General features: G+C 51.5%; 1 protein-coding gene and 1 pseudogene across 1 annotated transcript; both read right to left on the bottom strand.

Annotated features, from left to right (window-relative positions):
* Positions 1-736: 736 nt before the first annotated feature.
* On the bottom strand, positions 737-2,886 carry LOC119367631 (annotated as a pseudogene).
* A 760-nt stretch (positions 2,887-3,646) lies between these two features.
* Positions 3,647-11,513, bottom strand: LOC119367630. The gene is made up of 2 exons (XM_037633101.1): positions 11,140-11,513; positions 3,647-3,997 (listed from the first exon to the last, which is right to left on the bottom strand). Exons 1-2 carry the CDS (start codon positions 11,482-11,484, stop codon positions 3,839-3,841), a joined length of 504 nt encoding a protein of 167 aa, XP_037488998.1. The 5' UTR covers positions 11,485-11,513; the 3' UTR covers positions 3,647-3,838.
* Positions 11,514-11,721: the final 208 nt, after the last annotated feature.

Raw genomic sequence — 11,721 nt, 5'->3', positions numbered from 1 at the left:
CCGAGGATGCCCTGGGTAATCACTACTACCGCGAGCAACAACTGCCATTGTAAACACAAAATCAACATATATAGACTTTATTGTGTTTCCTTATTATGCCATTCAACAACCCACACTTGGATGAACAACATTAGTTTTAAAAGTTATCATGTACACATTCTTAAGAAAATTAAGCAAATTGCATGAACCAAGAATAAAGCATCATGCACACATTCAACCAACATGTACAAATCACACATGTCATGTTCTCATGTGTACACCGTCCCCTCCTCCAATGTGTCAGGCTCTCCATGCCACCCTAGAAAGCATGATCTCCACTCGCGCTATCTCCCAAAGATTGCCATGTACTAATTTGACTAAGGTGTTGATGGAAATAAATCGGAAAGTATCCGTCGTGTGATAGATCACATCCAATTTCACTAGGAAATGGAAATTTCCTAATATAAATGCTAAATAGTTCACAATGTGGAACAAAATGGTTCAAAACAAATACTTGTATCACTCTATATTCATCGAGCATGTGAAGATAAGAATTGAAGTTTATTTTAACTCAAGTAAGTTTAGCCAATCATGCTGTTTGTACCTCTAAAGATAGTTTCACTGAAACTAATGAACATTTATTTTTAATAACAAATGGTCTAAAACAACATGAAATACCAACAAAAAATGGCTTAAAGATTTGGACATTCAATTGAAGTCATTGTTTATTCAAGAAGAATCAAAACATTGCCGCTACAAAGTACTAATAAAATATTTAGAAAACACAAGAAAATTGGAGACCACCACACTGACTAAATACACTTAAATCTTCTGAAGGAATCAACTGCAAGTTAGCAAACCGATAAATGAGAAAAAAGAAACAACTTTGATCCTCTCTGACTAGCATTTGGGAAGATCGGATGGCGGGGGGAGTAGCTTCTGGTTCGGCAGGCTCCCATCTAGCACCAGCCATGCCATTCTCAGTCCCCAGGTCGTGTGCACCTCCAAATGACAATGCATGAACCATACACCTGTGGATACATGCATATCGGACATATGAGCAGGGGCTAAACCACAAGTTTCATGAATAGATAGTATATGCAACTCTGCTTACCTGGGTTGTCGGCGAGAAAACGGATGGCCACCCATCCACCAGCCGGCACGCCGACGGTGTTCCGCTCGACGGGGTCGACGAGGTTAAATCTCGTCGGGTCATTCACAGGGTCGTAGTTGCCAAACCCTTGCCCCACGACAAAGAAGTTGAAGCCGTGCAGGTGCAGAGGGTGGCTCTCGATGCCAAGGATGCTCGTGTCCTGCATCACCAGCTCCACCGTCGCGTTGAATGGCAACACGAGCAGCTTGGTCCCGGTGGCCACGTTCGTGTTGTTTGGTGATACCCCAGTGTAGTTGAATTGCGAGAGGGGCATGACCGGAAAGTTTGACCCGTAGACACCTCGAGACTTGCCTGTGAAGTGCGACTGAAGGAGCGCTGTGGAAGGAAGCACCAAGGAGATGTTGTTGATGGCTGCCGCAAACTGTGTGGTGTTGGTAGGCCCCTGGCATGTCGCATTCACGGGGCAAGGGCGTGTGCCCAACCCGACCGTGAAGAAGAACTGCTTGTCCACCGACTGCGGCACGGCCGCCGGGTACTGCGGTGTGGCGAGGCTCCGGAGCTTGGAGGTGAAGTTGGTGACCAGGCCGGTGTCGTTGAACCTCGGCAGAGTCGGCCTGAAGAGTGGCAGGTCCTTGTCGAAGCTTGACTCGAAGGCGGAGCGAGGGTTGTGGTACTCGAGGATGCCGGCGACGGTGGTGCTGTCGAACGTGCCAGGCCTGATGACAGAGTATGGCGCGGCGGACATGTAGAAGTTAGCCTTGGGATAGAACGGCTTGGCTGTGAGGAGCACGTTGGCGGTCTGGCCCGGGGAGATTATCATTGTCTTTACGGTGAACGGCTTGACATAAACTGCGTCGACCTCGACGATTGTGAGTGTGTGGTTGGCGACGGAGAAGAAGAGCTCGTCATTGAGAGCAGCGTTGATGAGGCGCAGCAGGTATGTTTTTCCTGGTTCCACTTTCAGCTTGAACGTGTCTGCAAAGTGTCATGAGTGCACGGTAAGCATACTGGTTATCAGGTTTATAAATCTTTGACGATTAAGATGCATGGAAGCACATAGGGAGCGCAATGTACCTTTGGCGGAGCAGTTGTATAGCGGCCCAGGGAGCCCATTGATGGTGAAAGCGTCTGAGATGTTTGGGGCGCCGCCCGTCCGGAGCGCCTGGCTGACCAGTGCCTCCGTGTCCGCCCTCCACCACTCGCCGAAGAGAACTGGAACTTCCTTGTGTGGCGCAACGAACGGGTAAGGCACGCCGAGCTCGGGGAGGATGACGATGGAGCCGTATACGGTGGCGCGTAGCCAGGAGATGTGCGCGTGCCACCACAGCGTGCCGCGCTGCCCGGTGACGGTGAAGTTGTAGACGTAGCTCTGGCCCGTCTGATCGGGCACTGCGTAACGTACGCCGGCCCGTCGGCCCAGCCGCTCCGCAGCTGCCGAATGCCGTGCCAGTGCAGCGTCATGTTGTGCGCCACGTGGTTGGTGACGCGGACGAGCACGCGGTCGCCCTCCCGCGCCACCAGCGTGGGGCCGGGGTACTCCCTGTTCACCGTCACGATGCTCTTGCTGGCGCACAGCCTCGTCACGTTCGCCATTTGCACCTGCAGAGATCGGAAGACGAGCACCATCCATGTGAGAAAATGCATGTAGAGCAGTAGAAGATCGTGAATGTGCAAAGATTATACTTACATTGAAATCGTAGTGCCTAGTGATGCTTTGTGCCTGGACGATGAGCAGCATGAGAGTCGCCATGAGGACAGAGCAAGGAGCCGGAAGACGGGAGGAAATCGCCATGGCTAGCTTGTCGATCTTGATGAGCTCTTGAGGAGCAGATGTATGGCCAGGCGAGGATGGAATGCTTTTGTTCGAACAAGTACTTGAGTTTATATATACATGTAGGAAGCTGCAAGCGTGTACCACCAGCTACGTACGTACCACCGTCCCATTTCTTTGAGGTTTTCTACGTGGTCAATTTTCGTTAGGTGATTCGGTGGATGAACGATCAAGGCATGAGCTTGAGCTAGCTGGAGGCTATGGCTTTGGAGTGGAGCCAAAGCCAGTGCATTCCATCTATCACCTCTGGTTTAATTTGCATGCCTCCTAGTCACGCACGGCTTCCGTTGCAAAACACTCGCCGGTCTACAAGTAGGTAAAGCTAGGAACGCCGATTTTTGTGCTCCTCCGTGGTTTCGGATCAATCTTCCTACTGCATATATGACAGATTTGTGATGTTCTTTTCCAGTGTAGTCGATCAAAATTGACGTTTAATCCAAGGTACTATTCTAGATTAGCTCCTGGAGAAAAGGCAGAACAGAACATCAGTCAAAGTTAGGTTCTTAGGCTTAATCATCGAAACATCACTTGCATGGTACAGCAAGATTGGCTAGCTCCTGTTGAAAGGCACAACACAATGGAGAATTAGTTCTGTCGGTCACCGTCGCCATAACAACCAGCATAGTAGCTTCCTCCGAAACAGGTCCCACAGAATCGCTAAAGGTAACTTCAGTTCGTAGCACTAGCTTTCCTTCACCTACTTTTTTTTTGAAAAGGGGGAATTCCCTGGCCTCTGCATCAGAATGATGCATACGGCCATCTTATAAACCAAACAAAGATAGTGTCAACAAGGTTCGAAGGTCTCCAAAACAGGAAAAAGTAAAAAAAGCTCACACAGAGCCATAGAGTAGCTAGAAACCACAACTAGCCAAGATAAGAGGCCACAACCGGCTGGCTACCAAAGGATAAGTAAACTAGATGCCTATCCTATTACATGACTGCCATCCAAACCGGTTGAATATATTCCGAGCTACCATCTCCCAGCGGACAGATCCAGTAACCAAATGCTCCCTGACCTCCGTCCGAGTGAGTGGCGACCACGAACGGATCCGTGCCGTAGTTCGGAATATAACCTGCAAAAAGTGTATACATGATATTCTGTTAAAAACCAAATCATTCTTGCAAGTCCAGATAGTCCACAGCAACGCATAAACCCCAACCCGAATGTGTTTCGCTAAGTCAGGTTGAACCCCATTCAACCATGTCCCAAATAAGGCGTTAACAGAATTCGGTGATTTGATATTAAAAGCAATGTGAACCGTCTGCCAAAGGACTTTGGCCAACGGGCAATCAAAAAATAGGTGTTTTATAGTCTCATCCCGATCACAGAAGCTACACCTAGTAGGTCCTGTCCAATTAGGCTTTAACAAATTGTCCTTGGTTAAAATAACTTGTTTGTGGACAAACCACATAAACACTTTTATTTTCAAAGGAACCTTGACATCCCAAACATGCTTGGAAGTAGGAATGGAGCTCGAATTAATAACATCAATATACATTGATTTAACTGTGAATACTCCAGACCTAGTTAGTTTCCAGCGTAATTCATCGGGTTGTTGGGAAAGCTGGACCTCCATCAGTCTCCTAACTAGAGGAGCCATTCTTTCCAACGATTGCCCGCCAGCGTCCGTCAGAACTGAATATTAAGGGGGATCGACTGAAGAACCGAAGCCACGAACACCTCACGTCGTTGAACAATACGGTACAACAAAGGGTACTGGATGGCCAAGGGCGTCTCGCCGAGCCAAGTATCCTCCCAGAAACGTGTGCAAGTACCATTGCCAACAACAAACTTTGTCCTATTAAACATAAGTTGTTTGACTTTCATAAGTCCTTTCCAAAAGGGGGAATCAGTCGGCCTGACTGAAACCCGGGACAGAGTTTTTGACTGAAGATACTTGCTGCGAAGGATTTGAGCCCACGTGGCATCAGTCTCTGAATAGAGCTTCCACAGCCACTTGCTAAGAAGGCATCTATTCTTGACTTCAAGGTTTTCTATACCAAGACCCCCTTGGTCTTTCGGTCTACAAATGATATCCCATTTAGCAAGCCTGTATTTTCTTTTGGTCTCACCACTCTGCCAAAAGAACCGCGATCGATAGAAGTCCAGTCTCTTTCGAACACCAACTGGGACCTCAAAGAACGATAGGAGAAACATAGGCATACTCGTGAGCACCGAGTTAATCAGGATCAACCGGCCTCCGTATGAGCTTACCCTTCCAGCAACTCAGTTTCTTCTCAAATCGGTCCTCGATGCACTTCCATTCCTTGCTTGTCAGCCTACGATGGTGGATTGGAATACCTAAGTATGAGAAAGGTAACTCTCCCAACTCGCACCCAAACAATTGCCTATAGGCCTCCTGTTCGTCTTTGGCTCTACCAAAACAGAACAGCTCGCTCTTATTGAAGTTGATCTTCAGCCCGGTCAATTGTTCAAACAGGCATAACACCAGCTTCATATTTCTCGCCTTGGCCAAGTCATGCTCCATAAAGATGATCGTGTCATCAGCGTATTGAAGAATGGAAACACCACCATCAACAAGATGAAGTACCAATCCACCTACTTGACCACTTTCCTTAGCCCTACCTATCAAAATTGCTAACATATCCACGACAATGTTGAACAAGATAGGGGACATTGGATCTCCTTGTCTTAGGCCTTTATGTGTCTGGAAATAATGACCTACGTCGTCATTTACTTTAATTCCCACACTACCTTTTTGCGTAAAAAATTCAACCTGTCTGCACCAGGCTTCATCAAAACCTTTCATACGCAATGACTGTTGGAGAAATGGCCATTTGACCTTATCATACGCTTTCTCGAAATCCACCTTAAAAATTACTCCATCTAATTTTTTGGAGTGGATTTCATGGAGCGTTTCATGCAGGACTACCACCCCTTCAAGGATATTTCTGTCCGGCATGAAAGCAGTTTGGGATTGTTGCACCACAGAATGCGCAATCTGTGTCAGCCTATTAGTCCCAACCTTGGTAAAGATTTTGAAGCTAACATTGAGGAGGCATATGGGTCTGAATTGCTCAATCCTCACAGCATCCGTTTTCTTAGGAAGCAAAGTGATAGTTCCAAAATTCAATTGAAATAATTGAAGTTGTCCCAAGAACAAATCATGGAACATAGGTAGCAAATCCCCCTTAATAATGTGCTAGCATCTTTTATAGAATTCGGCCGGAAACCCATCCGGTCTGGGTGCCTTATTGTTTTTCATCTGTGAAATTGCCTCAAACACCTCCTTCTCAGAGAACGATGCGACCAGAATGTCATTTTCGGCCGCCGAAAGGTGAGGCACATCCTCAGTCCTAGACTCATCGAGGGACACACAATTATCCTCCGGTGGTCCAAAGAGCTGCTTGTAATACTCGGTAATATATGTTTTTAGGTTATCCTGACCTAAAATCGTGCCCTCATCTTGTTCAAGTTGAAAAATGCGCTTCTTTCGATGCTTGCCATTAGCAATTAAATGAAAGAATTGAGTATTAGCATCCCCTTGGACCACTTTGCGTACTTTAGCACGCAAAGCCCACTTCAATTCTTCTTCACGGAGCAGCTCTTTCAGCCTCTTCTCCGCCTCAAATTTAACCTGAAGCTCAGCTGGCAGCAAAATCGTGGATTCAACCTTAATGTCAAGGGCCTGTATAAGAGAAAGAAGTCTATCCTTTCCAATCTTATACACACCACTTAGGTGCTTAGCCCAGCCCTGCAAGAAGCTTCTCAAGTGCCTAATCTTATTCTGCCAACGCTCGACCGCAGTCCTACCGCCTGCACCTCTATCCCATTCCCTGGCAATCAAGTCCAAAAACCCCTCTCGTTCGAACCAAGACATCTCGAAAGAAAAGGTATTTTTGTTACCCACGTGGTTAGGCTCCCCTGAATCCACGAATAAGGGTGTGTGATCGGATATTCCCCTCGAAAGAGCTTGCACCGTAACCAGAGGGAACTTTTGTTCCCACTCTACGCTTGCAAGAACTCGATCAAGTTTTTCATAGGTTGGGTTTGGCAGGGCATTTGCCCAGGTAAACTTTCTACCAGAAAGCTCAATCTCCCTCAGATCCAAGCTTTCAATAATGGTATTAAACATAAACGACCATCGGCCGTCAAAGTTATCATTATTTTTCTCCTCTCTCCTCCTAATGATATTAAAATCCCCTCCAACCAAAAGTGGAAGTTGTTCCGATCCACAGATTCGAACAAGGTCCGCCAGAAACTCTGGTTTAAGCTCAGGCTGTGCGGCACCATACACCGCCACCAACGCCCAGTTGAAACCATCTGATTTAGACCTGACTCGAAACTTGACCGCGAAGTCGCCCATCACTACACTTCGGACCTCAAGCGAATCGCATCTCACGCCAAGTAAGATACCACCCAATCTTCCCCGCGGGGGGAGGCAATGCCAATCGAAATCAATACCACCCACAAGAGAAGACAGAAACTGGGGCACAAAGTTTTCTCTACCAGTCTCCGAAAGAGCAATGAAATCTAGACGCTGCTCTAAAGCAGCCTCAGCAAGAAACCTTCTTTTAGCCAAGTCCTTTAGACCTCTGCTATTCCAAAAGATTCCTTTCATAGTTCGTCATGGAATTTTTTAGTGGTACGAATTCTAGCACTCCTACGAACTGCAGAATCGGGATAAATCTTCCGTTTCCACTTGCGTTTAGGTTTACTAGGCTTAGACGTCCGGTCCTCACAACCGGGTTCAACTGTAGAACCAATCTCAATCTCTATGGGCACATCATCGTCCTCGGACTCATGGGTAGGGGGTGCTAGATCCGCACACAGACTATGAAGCACCCGCACCCCTAACGCATCAATCTCAACATCATTCATCGGCTTGACCGCCGCTACGAATAGTCTCTAAGGCCCGTTCCGCCTCCAAATCTAATAGATCATTCACCGAATTGGAAATCTCACTATCATTTTCTCCTAGTGAAGCTCCTAATTGGTTTGCATTGTTTATAATCTCCTCATTAGAAAAATGCAATAACGAATTAGAGATGTTGACGGACATACCAGATGAGATCGCAGCATCCTGAAGCTTGGCCGCCCTCATAGCGCACCGCTGCTGCATATCATCCACCTCCGGGTCCTCGAGAACGCGAGCGCTCATCCGACGCCCCGTAGAGTTGGGGATCCCGCCAAAAGCAACGACCTCCTCCCTAGTAAAGCCTCGCGCTGAATCCCTCAATGGATCAACCGAAGGTACCGAAGGAGGCGGCTGCGGGCTCCCAGGCCCCCCAGACACAAGGCCCATGGGAGCGCGAGGGAAGGAGAAGGTGAGGGCCTCCTGCCCGCACCCTCGTCCCGCCCCCACAGCTGGCGCGGGAGAATGAGAAGAAGGGAGAGCCAAGGCCGCCTGCCCCAGCTCCCCCCCTCAACGCGTCCGAAAGCGCAAGTGTTGGCGCCCCAACCGGGGAGGCAACAGCTGAGGCCGCCTGCCTCGGGCTCACTCCCCCGGCGCTGGCCACGCCCACCGAAACCTGCGCCACCGTAGGAGAAAGGGCCATGCAGCCTCCCCCACCGCCGGCCATCGCCGGCGCCGGCGCCATCGATGTTACCTGCGCCAGGCGAAAAGAAGGAGAGGCCGGGGCCACCTGCCCCAGACTCTCCTCTCCACACCGAACTGCCGAGACTGTCAGCATATCTCGGTTAGAAACCATGGTAGGAGAAAACGAACCCACCGTAGGCTCCACCTCCCTAATCTCACCCACCATCACAGGACCAGGCACATCATCAAACTCCAAAGGCGGAAGCATACACTCAAAGCTGTCATCAGACTCCACTCTGTCACTCCAAAGCCGGGGAGGCGCCGATGCTGGCCCAAAGGACCCAAAATGCAGCGTGTTCATTGGTACCGCTGGAGGCGATGTATGCTTAACTCCGGAGCCATCATCGGACAACTGAGCAGGCAGACTTGACCCATTGGCCTTCTCCCGTGCATCCTTGTCAGTCTGATCCCCACGAGCACCGGCATCACCATCCCCCTCGTGCGTATCCATGGCAGCCGCAGAAACCCCCTCAGCAAACAGATCCGGATCCTCGAACTCGATCTCAAGAGGGAACACCTCGCCCCGGTAAAACCAGTTAACCATGTCCGAGACAAAAGCAATGTCCAAAACACCCACTAAGAGCCTGGCTACCCCCTGTGCTCGGGTAAAAGGCATGTCCACTTCCTCAGTCTTACCAACCATCATACCCAAACTCGCCACTACTCTAACATCGGACAAAGCTTCAGATGGGGCCCCTGAAAACCGCAGCCACACCTTTGTCAGCGGTTTTCCCTTAGGCTCCACCTTTTTCCACTCGTGAAACTCCAAGATGCACTTAGTACCAGGCACCTTGCACAACCCAAAACTCAACAGCTTCTGCAAATCCTCAACTGTTGGGAAATCAACCCTAAAGACATTTTCCTCGATCTGAACGAGCTCCCACTGAAACTCACCTGGAGCCAGTTCCTGAAGCCTTTGCACAATTTGAGCCTCAGACACCACTTCGCGAGTAACTTTCACAATGCCAGTAGTCATACTCTAAGTCTCAACAGGAATCTCCCTCGCCGCCGGGGACTCAAAGAAAGTGAGTTCAGCACAGAAAACTCCATACATCGTAAGCGCCGGAGCCTGATCTCGCATGGTTGGGCATTCCCCCCCCCCCCCCACCATGAGCAATCTTACCGCACAAGCTGCAAAGATCCGCCAAGCACTCAGCAATAAAGTGGCCTTTCTCACCACATCGATAGCACAGCATCTTTTCTTTCTTACGCGCCCCCTTGGACGCCCTCTCCGAGTCAGCCCTAACCCCTGCCTCCGTATCACCTCCAGAAACAGGAACCTCCACATTGGCCAAAGCCATCACAACCTCCATCGCCTGGCTAGGCAACTCAGCCGACTGCCCAGGATCGACAGCCATATCCGTAACCTCAAGATCAACCACGGGCGGTGGTGGGGGCGGCCTATGGAACCGACCACGACCACCACCACGCCCACCCCCACGACCACCTCGATGGCCACGGAATCCACCTCTATGCCGGTTGTTCGGGCCAGTAGCCCCCTCGACAAAACCACCAGCGGGACCAAGGAAAGGTCTCTCATTAGAACCATCACTTTGCCAAGCGTATCCGCGTCCACCTCCCGTAGACGACGAACTCCGGTGGCCTTTCCCATAAGCATCAAACCCATCATCTCCCCACTGTCCTTTAGGCTGACCATTAGCACCACCATCCCCCGTACTTAGCCGCATCTGGGAAGTGTCCGAACGCTCTAGTGTCGGTCTCGCGACCAAGTGAGGCGGCGGCGCGGCTCGATGAACCGGCGGCGCAACACCTCGCCCCACAGCAGCAGGCACCGGAGGTCTCGGGGTAGGGGCTTCGCTCCCCACAGTGGCAAGGCCCGGCGCGGAAGACCGCAGACCACCAAGCCCGCCTGTCGGCACCGCCGGACGCAGCACCGGCGGCCGGGCACCCTGGCCATCGCCCCGGCCAGAGCCAGAAGGCGGGAAAGGCGTGCGGACGCCGCGTCCCCTACCCGCAGTAGTACCAGGAACCGGGGCCGGCGGTCGAACTCCGGGCGCTCCAGCTCCGCAGCCGAGGGTCCCACGTGGCGGCACACCCTGACCCGCCACCTGTACACCGCGGTTCGCCCCTGGAACGCCGGAGCCCCGGCCAGTACTCGCAACCTGCGGTGGCGTCTCCACAGCACGGCCGGCAACATGCGGCGGAACCACTCCGGCCCGGGCCGACCCGGCCGGCTCGGCCGCGCCCTTCCCCGCAGTCCCCCGACCCGCCATGGGAAGCGGTGGAATGCGACGAGCACGACCACCACGATCTGGCCGGCGATGAGGAGTACGACAAACCCTACGGCGCACGACGGTGAAAGAGGGACTGGACGGGTCGCTGCATGCCTCTCGCACGTCACCGATCGCTACGTCCAAACACCCCTCCGAAACCAGCCCACAGGGCACTGGCCCAGCTGCGACCCCTTCGGTTTGGGCCTCATACCCAGCCGAAGACGGCCCAGTATCCACCTGTGGCCCAACAGCGCCAACAAGCTCGTTCAAACGAGCCGCTCTGGCCATCGCGATCGGGATCGGGATCGGCGCCGCCAGCTGCCGGCTAGCCGCCGTACGGCCGCCCTTCTTCCTTCTCCGTACCACCGTCCACGCTTCCGGAGAAACCAAATCGAAAAGAGTAAGTTTTGGGAAACTAACCTTGGGAATAGGGTCCTTCCAAGGTCGAGACGCGGACGCGGCCGTCCTCCGGTGAACGACGCGCCGGAGCAATTTCAGATTTTCTCCGGGACGCAGTCCAGACCTCGCCGGATCCTCCGGAGGGATCACCGCTTCCACAATCTGCGCCACCTCGTCCTCCTCATAGCCGGGATCGAAAGTTTCACAAATCACATCTGAGGGCGTCGGCGAATACTCCGACGAGCTGCCTGGACGTTCGCCGTCGTCATCCTCACCCCCGCTCTCCTCCTCCGCGAGCGCCCAAAAACGTCCGCCCACCCTCCGGCGATCACCGGAGGTGGCATCCGTTCTCACGCCCGGCGCCATCGAGTCGCCCCTCCGCCCCTAGAGTCCTCGATTGTTCTGACTCCTCCAGCTTTCCTTCACCTACTACAGTCCAATACCAATACAGTATCAGTATACTATGTGCATGTACCAAAGTTTGCATGATCACTTGACAATTCGACAAGGTCGTTGGTACCTCTCTCTATCTTTGACGTGTGTTCTCGAGTTCTTTCCTTGTACAATTCCCAATGGGGAGAAGGATGCTTCACCCAACCCGAT

This window comes from Triticum dicoccoides, chromosome 2B (assembly GCF_002162155.2).
Source record: "Triticum dicoccoides isolate Atlit2015 ecotype Zavitan chromosome 2B, WEW_v2.0, whole genome shotgun sequence".
NCBI classification, from domain to species: Eukaryota; Viridiplantae; Streptophyta; class Magnoliopsida; order Poales; family Poaceae; genus Triticum; species Triticum dicoccoides.
This window is presented reverse-complemented; position numbering and strand designations above follow the sequence as displayed.